This window comes from Arachis ipaensis, chromosome B5 (assembly GCF_059453495.1).
Source record: "Arachis ipaensis isolate K30076 ecotype BB chromosome B5, ASM5945349v1, whole genome shotgun sequence".
In the NCBI taxonomy this organism is placed as follows: domain Eukaryota; kingdom Viridiplantae; phylum Streptophyta; class Magnoliopsida; order Fabales; family Fabaceae; genus Arachis; species Arachis ipaensis.
In genome coordinates, this window is record NC_142440.1 from 152,793,284 (window position 1) to 152,809,811 (window position 16,528).

At 34.2% G+C, this 16,528-nt stretch overlaps 1 protein-coding gene and 2 pseudogenes across 1 annotated transcript; 1 reads left to right on the forward strand and 2 right to left on the reverse strand.

Moving 5' to 3' along the window:
* Window positions 1–4,192: 4,192 nt before the first annotated feature.
* Window positions 4,193–4,659, reverse strand: LOC107641370 (uncharacterized). The gene is made up of 2 exons (XM_016344865.1): window positions 4,510–4,659; window positions 4,193–4,432 (listed from the first exon to the last, which is right to left on the reverse strand). The coding sequence occupies exons 1-2, from the start codon at window positions 4,657–4,659 to the stop codon at window positions 4,193–4,195; spliced, it is 390 nt and encodes a 129-aa protein (XP_016200351.1).
* A 5,936-nt stretch (window positions 4,660–10,595) lies between these two features.
* LOC107641371 (alkane hydroxylase MAH1 pseudogene) lies at window positions 10,596–12,302 on the reverse strand (annotated as a pseudogene).
* Window positions 12,303–13,539: 1,237 nt separating this feature from the next.
* Window positions 13,540–15,992, forward strand: LOC107606619 (uncharacterized; annotated as a pseudogene).
* Window positions 15,993–16,528: the final 536 nt, after the last annotated feature.

Genomic DNA, 16,528 nt, shown 5'->3' on the forward strand with positions numbered 1-16,528 from the left:
GGTCAGAATCGAAATCGTCCCTCTTGTATATTTGGATTTAATCTCATCCTTAAAGTCATATTTAAAATTAAAATCGTCCTTTACAGTGTAAATTTTTTCTAAATGACCATAGTACCCTTCTATCCTTGAAGTGTTACGCGCGAAACACTTCACCCCTTCATATGCTTCCAAACCCTCAACGTAAACAACAAAACCCATCAGAATATTTCACTTCACCAATGTAGTTGCACTGTGCCCTAAGTAAGAATATGAAAGGAGAGACGGTGTTCTTGGACTGAAGATCGAAGGCGAGTCTGGTTCACTGGAAGGCAGGGTCGTGCATAGGCATTCAGGTATGTTTCACTGTTTACTGAGATTAGGGATAAACATCACAGTGCGATTTATTTTTTAATTTTTCTTCTTTTTCTGTGATATGGCACTGTAGGTTGTTGTAGAGGACAATGGTGTACTTTAAACTGAAAGTCTACCATGGGGGGTTTTTTATCTATCGGAATGGGTCGTTAGAGTATGTGGGGGGAGAAACAACAGTGATAGAAGAGATTGATGGTGATCGGTGGTCCGTATTTGAAGCCTATGCAGAGTTAAGGCAGTTTGGTTATGTGCAGGAGAACATCCCTTCGTTGTGGTTCAAGGATCCTACACACGAAGACTTGGAGAAACATTTGAAGTTGTTTAAAACTGATGCAGATTCCATTGCTATGTGCAAAATAGCTGAGTTAAGAGATTATGTTGACTTGTATGTAGTGCACAAGGTTGAGGAGGAAGACGTGTTTCCTGCGTCTGGCTACATTGATGTTGGGGGGGATCATAGGATGGATGATGAGGGACAACAGATGGTTTTGTATGGAGGAGAACATCCTGATTCAAAACATGCTGAAGCAGCTGCTGATATCTCTGGGGCAGAGAATAATGAGGGTGGTGATGATGTTAATCTAGAAGCTGATATGGGTAACTATAATGATAGTGACAGCGTTGATTCAGAGTATAAACCATCTGAGGAAGAGGAGGAGACTGAAGATGATTCAAACTTTACGAACAGTGAAGATGAGCTTGATCCTGATGTTAGTAGATTTCAAGATGTTAATGTGGCGAATAAAAAAGGTAGGGCAGGAAAAATGAAGGGTGTCGCAACTGATAACTTTGGAGACGAGGATGTAGCAAGGAGTGATGAATTAGAGAATGACCATGAGGTTGGAGGTGATGTCTCAGATTCAGAGAACCAGGGGCAGAGTTATCCAGTTCACAAGCCTCAAAAAGACATGAGCCAATACAAGTAGGAAGTGTGCACATTGTATGCATCCAGAGAAGAGTTCAAGGACACTGTGACTGCATATGCCGTGCAGTCAGCTAGGGCGATCACATTTAGGAAATGTGATCTGCAGAGGGTTAGGGCAGTTTGTACTGGCGAGTGTCCGTTTTGGGTATATGCAGCGAAAATGAAAGAAGAGGATACTTGGCATCTTCGCAGCATGAATCTGAGTCACACTTGTACACAGGCACACAGGGTGGGGATTATGCACTCGAGATGGCTTGGCAAGGCATTCAAGAAGAAGGTCAGTTCAAATCCGAAGGTGAAGATTAGGGAGTTAGTGTCAAAGGCTCAAAAGAAGTGGAACTTGACTGTCACCAAGTCAATGGCAACGAGGACCAAGCAGATTGCCCTGGATGAAATCCAGGGAACCTTCCGAGAGTAGTATAAGAGGATATATGACTATGCACATGAGGTGATGCGGGCAAATCCAGGGTCATCCGTTCGCATACAGGTGCAGAGGTTCCCTGAACAAGTTAATGCAGCAGAATCCTTATCCATGAGCAGCCACTGTATCTTTCAGAGAATCTATATATGCTTGAAAGCATGCAAGCAGAGCTTCAGCCATTGTAGGAGCTTCATTGGTTTGGACGGCTGTTTTCTGAAGACACCCCAGGGGGGACACTTGCTCACTGCCATTGGTTGGGATCCAAACGACCAGATGCTACCCCTTGCATATGCGGTTGTAGAGGCCGAGACGAAGGACTCATGGAGTTGGTTCCTACATCATCTGGCATCTGACATTGGTATTGAGAAAATGGGAAAAACTACTTTCATGTCTGACCAACAGAAAGTAAGAAACTATTACCACATTGACTTATGTTCATTGAAGTTCTGTATCACTGCATGTAAATATTTTACTAATTATATCATCCTCCATTTTCTGCTTGCAGGGTTTGTTGCCAGCATACGATGAAGTTATACCAGGTGTGGAGAATCGATTCTGTGTGAGGCACCTGTACAGCAATTTCAGAAAACGGTTCCCAGGGTTACAATTGAAGCAACTAATGTGGAGGTGTGGTAAGGCAACTCACTGGAGGGACTGGGAGAGGAACATGGCTGAACTGAAAGCTGTTAATCAGGAAGCATATAGGTACCTAAATGCTATCCCTCCTAAGTATTGGTCTAGATCTAGGTTTACCTATAATTCTAAAGTAGATACACTGGTAAACAATATGTCTGAAAGCTTTAATGCTGCCATAGTTGATGCTAGAGAGAAACCTATACTTACAATGTTAGAGGATATCAGGGTTAAACTAATGACTAGGTGGGCAGAGAATAGGGATCTGGCTCAGAAATATGCAGGGACAATCTTACCTAGGATTAGAATCAAGTTGGAGAGGAGGTCTAGATCTGCCGGAGAATGGCGGCCATATTGGTCTGCAGCTCAGAAATATGAGGTTGTGAGTGGGTTAGATAAGTTTACTGTTGACTTAGGATCCTTTGAGTGCTCATGTAGAAGGTGGCAGTTGAGTAGTATACCATGTGTCCATGCGATTAGCTGCATCAAGTTCAAGGGATTTGGCTTGGAACCTTATGTGGCCGATTGCTACAAGATAGAAACATACCTGAAGTGCTATGAAGCAGTTATTCACCCATTGAATGGACCTGATCTATGGGAGATAACCCCACATCCTGATGTGATGCCTCCCCCATACAGAAGGCCTAGTCACAGGCCAGTCAAGAAAAGGAAACAATCTGCTGGAGATGAAGAACAGAGCAGCCGCACTCATCTGTCCAGGAGGGGGGGAGAAACAAAGGTGCTCCATATGTGGTGTTGTTGGACATAATAAGAGCAGATGCCCTAAACCTATTGAGAATGAGGTATATTGATTAATGTTTTACACTACTTGTCTCAGATTTTTCATTAAGCCTTATGTTCATCTATATTAACTGCATCTGTTTCATAGGCCCAAAATTCCAAGGATGTAAGCAAAGGCAAGCAATCCAGGGGCAGCAACAAGTCAAACCCTCTTGCTGCTAAGGGAGGAAAGAAAACTGCATCTACACAGCCCACTCCTAAGCTCACTGTCAAGAGAAAAGTTACCTCAGCAACACAGCCACTAACTTCAGCCCAGTCCAACACTGTAGCACAGCTAAAGAGGCCTAGAGGCAGGCCCAAGGGGACCACCAAGCCCACATCTTCAGCCCAACATGATCCACCACCCAAGACAACTGCAATCCCAAAAACCTCAGCACCTTCTGCATCCTCATCACAGCCAACCACCACAACTCTTCCAGCATCTCAGCCATCCATTGCCACAGCTTCAAGCCAACCCACTGGGCACTTCTCTGTCAGCCTTACTGGAGGACCTCATGTTTCTCCCAGGAAATTGAAGTTAATGGCAAAGTTGCCTCCAAGAAAATGGGGATTGCTTTAGGAAAATGACAACACTTAGCATCAATATGTCATAGTTATATAGCATGGATGTTGGTTTATTTTGTTTTAAGTTTGTGTTAAGCTTCTGGTTAAATAGTGTGAACTTGTTGCTTACTTTTTGTTGCTTATGTTTTTCTTGTTAAGTTTCTGCTCAAACTCTTGTACTGAATTATTGGCTTCTTCCCAGCCAATCCTTTTGATGGTTACTTTATTTTGAGTTAAGCTTCTTTTAAGATGTTGCTAATGTCAAACACTATGCTTATGCTTATCATGTATTCAGACATTTACCGAACTCATGACACTGTTATGTTATTGATCAGTAATTGAACTCATGTTTGTGCCAAGAAAAGGCCTCAATCTCATTTCATTATCCAACCATGCTTACAAAACATTCATATATACATCTTGAAATAGACTCAACATAACACAATCAGGAACCACCCTAATAGATAAACCCTACCCCAATTCACCAACAATAACAACACCAGAAGTGTACACATGTTTCATACCAGGTTCAATGGAATTACACACTGTTGCGTTGCTTTAGACCAACTCTGCAACAACAAACAAAGAAACCCCACCCACCCAAAAAACCCTAACACTGCAACGACCTTCACCTTCCACTCTGCCGCTTTGGTTCTTGATTTCATCATCGAAAGCTTCTTCCTTATTCTAGCAACTTCTGACTGTTCCACCTCTGTCTCCGGATCTGCCCAACGGAAGAAATTGCAGCCTTCTTGCACCTGCACATACCCACCAACATCATCCACCATTCCATCACCCAGCAGACCCAATTCAGAGGAAAAGTAACAAAACAAACCTCGAAGTAGACACAACCCCAAAATCTGCGACCTGGGTTCTCCTTGGTCCCTGAGATTCGCAACACTGGCTTCTCACCATGGGAACAAAGTAACGGCCTACCATGAGACGAAGCTCTGCTATGAGACGAGGTTGAGCTTTGTGCAGCCATGGCGTTCTCCCTCTGGCAGCTCCTCCACGGTGATCTCTGCTCTGCAACAGTGGCTTCCACGATGCTTTACCCTTTCTTCCTTTCAATTCAATGTATACTTATTAAGGTTTTCCATTCATTTTAATTTTCTATGCATATATATATATATTTATAATTGTTTTCGGTGGTAATAACTGCCTCATAACGACGCAAGGGCATTTTCGTCTGAAAATGTTATAAAGGACGATTTTAATTTTAAATATGACTTTAAGGATGAGATTAAATCCAAATATACAAGATGGACGATTTCGATTCTGACCCCTAACGTCAGGGACCAAAATCGTACTTATCCCTTAGATTAAATATATTGAAAAAGCTTCCACATATTCCTCCATATGATGTGTGGCTTGGCAAAACTCGTTATTGTTGGATTTGTTTTATTGTAAAATAAATCTAAATCGTTAATTGTACTATACTGGCCCTATGAATTAAAAGCGATGTTTACTAGACAATTCATCTTGTCCACAAATGATGTTTTAAGTAATAACAAGTGAGACATATGATAAATAGTTAAATAGTATATGTACTTAATCTTGTTCCTTCGGTTAATTATTATATTATGTGATTAATTCAATTTTATTTTATTTTATTAAGGAACGGTTAGGAGTTCAATTTTTGTTTATTTGTGGAAGTGAAGTACATCTTATGATTAAGTGTTTCTCTTATCTCTTTAAAAATAACTTTTGTAACGAAAAAAATTAATCGATTTTATTAAATTAATGATCGATAGATACCTTGGTAGTGAGGCCTGTGATTAGAAAAAGGAGAAAGAAAAGTCATTCGGAACACTCAAAGAGGCCAGCATTTAATACAGACCTAAATTGTTGGTTATCTTCAATTAAATCACTTGGATCACTACGTTACTCTATAATTAGAGTGGCAATTTGAAATTTTAATAATGTATACAATAAATTTTAAATTTGGCTCAATATTAAAAAAAAATATAAACAATTATTTAAAAAAAATTAGTCATTCCAATCCTAATTTATCAAAAGAATTTACCTAAATACTATTTTCTCTTTTCCTTGAATCGTCTGATATCCCATATTTATCTATCATTCCATCTCTCTGGTGTTAATTAGAAGCTCTTTTACCGGCTATCAAACAACTATTCACGTAATTGTTAAAATAATCATCTAATTATCTAGTTAAATGACTATCCAGTATTTGTTAATTGTATATAGTTAAACTGAATCAAACAAAATAACCATCCAATTAAGAATTAAAATAACCATCTATATACTTATTGAATTGAAAATCCAACATCTAAATTCGTCTTTCAATGTATATACCTTGAAGACGTAAGGGAGCGAAATCCAAGAAAATCAAGTTGGCCGAAAATCTCCGCAACACCATGAAACAAAGCATTCGCCTTCTTGATATCTTTAATCAGATACACTACATCCACCATAGGCAACCCACCGAACTCCAAATCACCGTACACGTGGCACCATCCCCACTCCCTGTATGTCGCGGATGAAGAGGTTGAGACGGTGAAACCTGACGGCTGGGGGAAGGGACTGCACGACCGGAGCGTTGGCGGACTGTGCGAATCACTCTTTGTGCGCGATGGTGCTGCTCGGACGTTTGCGGTGTGCAGAGAGGCATCGGTCGGTGCTATGGGTGGCGGCGACTAAAGTTGCTGGTGGCGCGACACCGGCGAGAAGAAAAGAGACTAGGCGAAAAGCACGTACTTAAAGAAGTCCCATCATATGCGGAGAGAGAAGTTATGCGGTATACGTAATTGTTTTCATTACAAATCCTTATTTTTTTTTAATTTAAAATTAGAAATTATTAAAAAATAATTAACTTAATTATTATTTGATCTTAATTTTTTTTTACTTTTATTATACACATTATACCATAAATTCATTGTCTCTTTATATTTTTTTTAGTATATTATACTACTATATTATCTAGCAATGTGAATTATCTAAGTGTTCATATTAGATATAGAGATCACAAACTGGTGAGTTAAAGAAATTGAAAATCCTAATTTTGGTGAAAAAAAGAATTAGATTGGGGAATAATCTGTAAGACATTTCAACACTTAAAAGAGTAATATTTTTTAGGTATTATTTTAAACCAAAATTTACCTGTCGAGCTCCTTCTCCATTTCATTAAGTATTTACTGTCCTTATAATATGCTCTTTAATGTCATAATTTGACAATTTCGTAACTTGATAATATAACTGTTGTATTGTACGTGTCGTTAGTATAATGTCAGATTCTCATTTATTAATACATATATAACATTGTTTGTCCAGAAGACTAAATAATTTGGATTTCTTGTAAAGTGGTAATTCATATTATCCTCAGGACCCATGTTTATCATTGGTCAATTGTTATATTTAAATAGTATAGTAAGATCTCAAAGAAGATACATAGAAATAAATTTACATAATTTGTTCTTACTTGGAGAAGAGCTATACTACGTAATAGGCATGTATTGTAATAAGATGGTTGGTGGGAGAGAAGGACGGATGCATGCATGAAATTATTGATTTAATTTGTTTCTAAAATTTTAATTTTTATTGTGTCGGTTTATTATAAAATCTTGTGGAGCTTAGAGGAACCGCGACATGTTGCGAATTCAATTTATTGTTGGTGTAATAACCATGTGCCTGTTTTGATGATCAAACAGCGAATGAATATAATGAGACTTAGTTAAGTGGGGTGTGTAGGGATAAGGGGGTTACTGAGTTATTGTTGGTTTTTGCAGTTCACTGTACTTTTCACTCATTAGTGTACTTGGTTCTTAACTTTTTCCATTCTAAACATTTGTTGAGATGTCATATATATATATATATACCATGAATTCACTCTTCACTCTTTCATCGTCACCTGAATTTCGATTCTTGATAAATTAAAAAAAAATAGTATAAGACAAATAAAAAAAAAAGTATGCGCATAAAAAAATAAGCAAACTCTAAAATAGAAATTCTTGCTTGAGAAGATGTATTTAGAATATGATGAAAATTAAGGTGCAATTAACTTCATGTGATGTTGATAGATGAGAGTCGTTAGATGATAATATAGTCAAACCTATTAAATTATTTAACGACTCTTAACTATCAACTTCACATGAAGTCAACTGCACCTGAGTTTATATTATCCCTTTCTATTCATTTAAATTTTGAAGAGAAGTGGTATAATGAGAAATACAAATCGAGCCTCCATGGCTTGGCAATAGTGCAACTCTTTCCCCTGCAAGTGTCCCATTATGATGAGGCTTCAATCCAAGGTGCATGCCAATATGCCATATTGAAATCCCCTTTTGAGTTGGAAGAAGCGATCCAATAGCTCAAAAACTCTCACGGTTCACAAAATAGCATAAGATCATCATTAGTATATTAGTTTTATACATTATTGAAGGATTTCATTTCAAAGCATGCAAACAGGGAAACTCATCCAAAATAAATATTAAGGAAATAATGAAAACTACAAAAGTAACCATTTTCAATTTATTAAAGTATAATTAGAAACAATTATTAGCATTATTTAATATATTTGAATATTTATTATAGAATATTATGTTTTTTTATTTTTCGATTTTCTTAGTATTTATAAATATCTTTTTATATTATATCATTCTACACAATTCAAATATACCCATTTTTTTCTGATGTTCTCTCTCTCTTACTTTTCTAACATGATATCAGAGTCATGGTATCCTCCTTGAGAATGATTGATTATTTTTCTTTTACTAAAATCACCGTATTTTTCATACATTTCTTTCGTGTCATTTTTTTCCTTCACTTTTGTCCATGTTTTGATGCTTTCTCGTAGAGAAATCATATGTTTTTCATCACCTTTCGATAGTTTACCATCTTTTCACACTTTGTCATTTTCAACAATTTTCTGACAGTTCGTTATCTTTTCAGCAATTTTTCGATAGTTGGCCACTCTTGTGGCAGTTCTGTCTACGTTCCTTTTCGGCAGTTTCGTCTGCGTTTTTTTTCCGACAATTCCGTTTGCGTTCTTTTTTGGCTGTTCCGTCTGTGTTTCTTTTCGATAGTTCCATCTGCGTTTCTTTCCGGTATTCCATCTGCGTTTCTTTTTGGCAGTTTTATCTGCGTTCCCTTCCAACAGTTCCATCTGCATTTTCTTGTGGCAGTTCCGTCTGCGCTTCCTTCCGGCAGTTCTGTCTGCGCTTTCTTCATGTAGTTCCGTCTGCACCTTTTCTATCAGTTTATGCATTTTTTTTATTTCGTTGTTTTAAATAAGTTTCAAACTTAAGTTGTCACTTGAGTTTGAGGGGATGTTAGAGTATAATTATGATCAATTAGCATTATTTAGCATATTTGAATATTTATTATAGAATATTACATCTTTATTATTTCGATTCACTTAACACCTATAAATACCCTTTTATATTATATCATTCTACACAGTTCGAATACACACAAATATTTTCTCTACTGCTCTCTCTATTACCTTTCTGACACAAACTATTGATACATGAAGTGTTTATGTTGTCTCAATTGAACTTAGAGGTGGCAATGGGTAGAGTAGGTAGGGTTTAAATTTAATCCTAACTTTACTCGCGGGTTGAAATTTTTATATAAACTCAACTCTACTCTACTTGTGAGTTGAGAATATTTCAACTCTAACCTTACCCATTTTTAACCCGTTGGCTACCAAAAAAATGCAATATTATTATATAACTTGATGATAATTTAAAATAAAATTGACTTTTATGTAAAAAAAAAATCGTATTAAATTATCAATAAATGATCTTTTCTTAGTGGTTAAAAACTTTTTATATTTAACGAGAGCTTTTTAGTTCAACATCCACTTAAAACATATTTTTATATAAGTATATATACATATATAGGGTGTGAATTGATAGGATAGAATTGAAGCCCAACTCATATTCTACCTAACCGCACGAAAATTCTACCCACTACGAATCAGATTGACAATTCTATCCAACCTAATTTAATCAGATTGAATACCGCGAATAAGATACATGTTGCCCCTTCTAATTGAACTGCTCATTTCAAATTGGTAAAACATACACTGTTCCATTTGGGAGAATGGAGTGTTGCACGCCTTCTCTCGTGCTTGCTGCTGCTGGAACAGAGGCACAAGATATTTTTCTACAACCCCATCAGGCCCATTTCTGCATACTCAGTCCTGATTTTTAAAATTTTTAATTATCAATTAATTTAATAAAAGAAAAAAAAAAGATTAAAACCAACTTGGATTAATATAATAGTAAAATTTTGAATTTTACTTTTGTATATAATAATTTATTTAGTTAACTATAAATTTTTAAATTGAACTTATCTGATCGAATTAGAAGATAATGTGAAAAATTAAAAAAATATATATATTTAAAAAAAAACTCAAAAACACGAAAGCAAGGCAGCTGTATATTTTAAAGGGAAAAAACAAAGAGAAATTGAAAAGCACCCTATCCCTTCAGTATTTAATTAATTTCTAGTAACATAAAACAAAAAGACATCCCCTAATGCTCACTTCCCTTCTTGGCTTTTTGGTCTGGTATGTTGGCCCACCTAATTTGACTTTCGATTATATATACGACGATGTTAGAGGAATAAAAAAAATCAGAATTTATTTTATTTAAAATTTATTAATTATTGTAATAATTAATAAATTTTAAATAAGATAAATTTTGACTATTTTTAGTTATTTTTTTTTGTTATCAAACATTTTTGTTATACTTAATATCAAATTAATAAACTCCACGTACAGTATATGAACTCAATTATTCGTTGTTTTAATTCGTGCTCTGAATACCAACTGAAATTACTCTCTAGAACTTTTGAACATGTTGTGAATTCATGAGAAATTAAATAGAAATTCAGAATAAATTATCCTACATATTCTCCAAACATGAACTAGATAGATACTCTATAAATATGTAAGGATTTTCGAAATTATTATCTAATTAACACATTTATATAGTAACAATCTAGCAGCTTTTACAACTCTTAAAATTAAACATCACAAATTAAAACTTATATTCATCTAATAATTACTTGCACTGTCTTCTAGTTATCCTAACTTTCAAACCATGCTTCATTAGAAGTACAATTGAAAGACTAGGAATAGCTTGATGACCTTCCACCACATGAATATGATAATTGCACAAAATAGAAGCTGCCACCATCTTCAATTGGATAAAAGATATGTCCTTTCCCAAGCAAGTTCTAGGACCCGCATTAAAACTAATGAACTTGTAAGATGGCATATGAACAATACTACCCTTATTAGAGATCCATCTCTCTGGCTTGAACTCCAAGCAATCTTTTCCCCATACCTCTTCAAACCTTCCCATTGCAAACAAAGAAAGTAAGATCATTGTACTTGGATTCACATGATGTCCACTTGGGAGTATGTCACTTTTGATTGGTTGCTTCCTCTCAAAAGGAATAGGAGGAAATAGCCTCAAAGATTCACAAAGAGCACCATGAAGATAAACTAGCTTTTTCACCTCTTCTATGCCTAAAACTTTGTGCTTCATTTCATCATTATTTGATCCAAAATTTTCTTTGATTTCATCAAGAATTCTGGTTTCAACTAATGGGTTTGTAGCAACAAGCCAAAAGAACCAAGTAAGAGCTGAAGTTATAGTATCTCTTCCGGCCACAAAAATATTGAAAGTTGAGTCTCTTAGAAACTTGTCATCATTGACTAATAATGTTTGACTTTGACCCTTTTCTTGTTCTTCTTGTTCTCTCATCATCATCAAAGCACTAAGCAAGTCAACTTGAGCTTCATCTATTTGACTACTTTTGTTGTACTTGCTTATCTCTTCTCTCTTTGATGCTATGCAAGAGTATATGAATTGGTCAAACACCTTGCAAGCTTCACTCATCTTTCTCTCTTGACCTAATTGAAGCCATTCTAGAAGCTTCCAAACACTCTTTGGAACAGCATGCCTATAGAATAAGGACTCTTCAGCTTCATTAAAAGCCTTCTCACATGCAACTTGAGGGAACTCAATAGAAAGACAATTAGGATCATACCCTAAAACAATGTTGCAAATGTTGTCGAATGTGAAGCGATTGAAGATGTCTTGTAGATCCACCTCAACACGTTGTTGTACCACGTGTTCTAATACAGGAATCAAGCTAGCTTCCACCTTCTTCCGAATCGTTTTCTCTAGAAAAATCTCGAAGCTTCTATTCTTAAACAAAGAAAGAAGCAAAGATCTATGGTACCTCCAAGTCTCCGAATCCGTGGTAAAAATACCATCTCCAAAAATTTGGAAGATGTCACGAAATTCAGAGCCCTTGACATAGTTGTCAAAACTCTTGCTCATTATGTGATGAACATTGATGGGGTCACTAGTGACCAAATAGTTCATGTTGGTGAACCATGGTCCCATGAACTCGCCGGTTTTGCCTTCTTGTTTCAAGACATCGGTTATGAAATCATGGATCCGGAACAAGTTCCATAACACTATTGGTAGCATGCCAACAATAGGCCAATCTATTAAGAGAGGGCTCTTGCAACATAGTCTCCTATGAAAAGAGTGTAAGAGGAAGCAAAGTAGTGCTGCCATTGTTGCTAAATAGAAAAATATGGCCATCACTAAATAATTTGAGAATGTTTATGTTGTTTGATGTTTGTGTTTGTAGTAGTGTTGTTATTCTTGTATCCCTATATATAAAGAATATAATGATAATATTCTAGGGTATTCAAAATTAAGTATCTTTTAAATATTATTTTTTATTTAGTTTTTAATAAAAAATAAAAAATACATAATTTTTTTATTTTTTAAATAATATAAAAAATAAATATTCAAATTAATTAAATAATAATAAATTTTTAAAAAAATTGATTAAATACTAAATTTTAAAAGACAAATAATATTTTTAATTCAAAAATGATAGATATTACATTGAATTCGGCAAAGAAAACTGCTTGAGACTTAGTTTTAATCTAATCTGGGCTTTAAAATTTTTATCAATAATCAATTATCAGGGTAAAATATTAAATAAAATATAAAATATATATTAAAAATAAATAAAATAATATATATTTATATAAATATACAGTGGCAGATCGACGGGCCTAAGGTGGCCATGGTCCCCCAAAATTTTTAAAAAAAAAATAGTAAATAGTAATAATTAATAATATTAAATTTTTTTTATATATAATATTTAAAAAAATATAAGTTACAAAATTTTATAAATTAAAATAACTAAAAACTGCACTATGTATTGGATATTTGAATTATTGTTGTTCTTATTAACAAATAGTCCATTCTAATAATTAATAAAAATGATTCTATTATACTAGCCCAATTGTCCAAGTCCATACTATTAATTAAAGTAACACTAGTACATTTTTCAAATATTTGTTTCAAACCATCAGAGGCATCAGCGCCACTTTTCTCTCTTTTAGTGGTTCCCAAACTTTTGGTCTTCTATTCTTTCCATTCTAATTTTCTTTCCATACCAAAACAAGACATGTGAAGAAAAACTATTGAAGAGAAGTGAACAGCAAAATATTAACCATTGAATGCACAACAAAGATTCAAAGAGGTATATTTCAATTTTTTTTAAGTTAATAACAATATCAAGTATTATTTACATTATTTATTTAAAATAATTAATTTATTTTTTTTATAATGGACAGTGTTCAAAGATTGAAGTGAGGACAAAACTCAATAGAATTATTTTTGGGTGAGACTTGAAACAAAAAAATATTCAGGTAAATTAATAACTTTATTTTTGGTTATTATATATTTGTGTTTCTAAAATTATTTGTTATTGCTCAATAGGTTTAATATTTTTTTTAAGAAAATAATATATATGTAATTATTTTTGTTTTTTTTGTTAGATAGTTCAAGTTAAGTTAAAAATGTCAAAGATGAAAACAATTCACTCATTTTTCAAGAGAAAAGAGAGAATATATGATGAACAAAATTCAGCTTCAGATTCTTTGAGTAATGTTCAAAATATTATTGAACAACCTGTGACACAACTTGTTGAGCAAGATATTCAACCCCCTGCTTCCAAAATAACAAGGACTGAAATAGATCAAGTTAATATTGATACATTGATGCGTGATCCCGGAAAGCGTTCGCAAATTTGGAATTATCCTATCAATCAACAAGATGAAATCCGTAGAGCATACATAAAGTTTGGACCATATCAATTTATTATGGATGAGTACCCTCTTTCTGGTCTAGAAAGTCATCCTCGTCGTTTCAAAGCTCATTGGTTTAAGAGTTTTTCTTGGCTAGAATATTCGCCAGAAGTGGATGCTGCATTTTGTCTTCCATGCTATTTATTTTCTAGAAAATAAAGTCCATTCACATCAGGAGGATTTCGCAATTGGAAAAAAGTGAATAATGGAAAGGATTGTGCATTTTTATCTCATGTGGGTAAATCTCTTAATTCTCCTCATAATATTGCTGTTAAGTCTTGTAAAGATTTGCTTAATCAATTATGTCACATTGACAAAGTATTGGCTAAGCAAAGCTCACAACAAGTTTTAAGCAATAGATTGCGTCTTAAAGCCTCTATTGATACTGTCAGATGGTTAACGTTTCAAGCTTGTGTTTTTAGGGGACATGACGAGAGTCATGAGTCTCAGAATCGAAAAAATTTTCTTGAAATATTAAAATTATTAGCTTCTTACAATAAAGAAGTGGATGCAGTTGTTTTGGATAATGCTCCTCAAAATGCAATATACATATCACCTTCTATTCAAAAGGAAATTCTACATGTTTTTGCTAGAAAGGTGCAAAATGAAATTCGAAATGAGATTGGTAATGCAAAGTTTTGTTTGATTGTTGATGAAGCTAGAGATGAATCTAGAAGAGAACAAATGGCACTTGTTGTTAGATTTGTTGATAAGCATGAATTTGTCAAAGAAAGGCTAATAGATGTTGTTCATGTCAAAGATACTACTTCTGCTACTCTAAAACAAGAGATTTGTTCTGCATTATCTCATCACAATCTCAACATTCAAAATGTTCGAGGTCAAAGGTATGACGGAGCTAGTAATATGGGTGGAGATTGGAAAGGGTTACAAGCTTTAATTATTCAAGAATGTCCTTATGCATATTATGTTCATTGCTTTGCTCATCAATTACAGCTAGATCTTGTTGCTGCGGCTAAAGAAGTTGTTGATGTTCATGCTTTTTTCCAAAGTTTGAGTAATATTATCAATGTTGTGTGCTCTTCTTGCAAACGCAATGATGAATTACGATCTGCTTATGCAACTGAAATTTTTCATTTAGTTGCAACTAATCAAATTGAAACAGGAAGGGGAGCAAATCAAATTGGCACATTAAAAAGATCAGGAGATACCAGGTGGAGCTCTCACTTCAACTCAATTTGTAGCCTTTTACGTATGTTTGGAGCAACAACTTCAGTTCTGGAAGATTTGGCTACTAATGGATCTACATATTCTCAACGTGGTGATGCTACTTATGCTCTTAAATCTTTATTATCATTTGATTTTGTTTTCATTTTGCATATGATGAAAGAAATCATGGGAATCACTGATAAACTTTGTCAAGCATTGCAACGAAAATCTCAAGACATTTTGAATGCTATGCATCTGGTTTCTAGTACAAAGTCATTGATTCAACAGTTAAGAGATAGTAGTTGGGAGCACTTTTGGAGAAAGTTAGTTCTTTCTGCAATGATCATGCTATTCAGATACCTGATATGGGTGCTTCTTTTAGTGACATAATTCGGTCTCGTCGTAAAAAGGATGTTGTCACTGTTGAACACCACTATCGTGTTGACATTTTTACTAGCGTGATAGATTTTCAATTGAAAGAGCTAAATAGTAGATTTAGTGAGCAAGCAACCGAGCTCCTCATATTGAGTACATCTTTAGATCCTAAAGATGCTTTCAAGTTATTCGGTGTTTGCAACATATGCAATCTTGCAAAGAATTTCTATTCTTTAGATTTTTCTGAGCAAGAAAAGATTCAATTGGATTATGAGTTACAACATTATGAACTTGATGTGGTTAAAGCTCCAGATTTTCAGAATTTGTCTACTCTTGCTGAATTGTGTCAAAAATTGACAGAGACAGGAAAATCAAATATATATCATTTAATTGATAGATTAATTCGTCTTGTTTTGACTACAACAACAACTGAACGGGCCTTTTCAGCTATGAAGATTATTAAAACAAGGCTTCGAAACAAGATGGAAGATGAATTTTTAGCAGATTGTATGATTGTATATATTGAAAAGGAAATTGCTTCAAAATTCACTTCAGAGATGATAATTGATAATTTTAGTTCCATGAAACATCGTCGGTCAAGTTTAAAAATATCAAAATCTTAAAGTATGTAGTTGAACATTGACTTTTATATAATATAATTATTTTTTTGATATATATGCTACAAATTATATTTTGTTAATTTTTTATTATATTTTATATTTAATTGGCCCCTCTTATGAAATTTCTAGTTCCGTCACTGTAAATATAGAATAATTAATTTGATATTTTTTTTGTGTATATAACATTTTTGTAATTTTAAAGCACACGTTAGATTAAATATATTGGAAAAGCTTCCACATATTCCTCCATATGATGTGTGGCTTGGCAAAACTCGTTATTGTTGGATTTGTTTTATTGTAAAATAAATCTAAATCGTTAATTGTACTATACTGGCCCTATGAATTAAAAGCGATGTTTACTAGACAATTCATCTTGTCCACAAATGATGTTTTAAGTAATAACAAGTGAGACATATGATAAATAGTTAAATAGTATATGTACTTAATCTTGTTCCTTCGGTTAATTATATTATTATATTATGTGATTAATTCAATTTTATTTTATTTTATTAAGGAACGGTTAGGACTTAGGAGTTCAA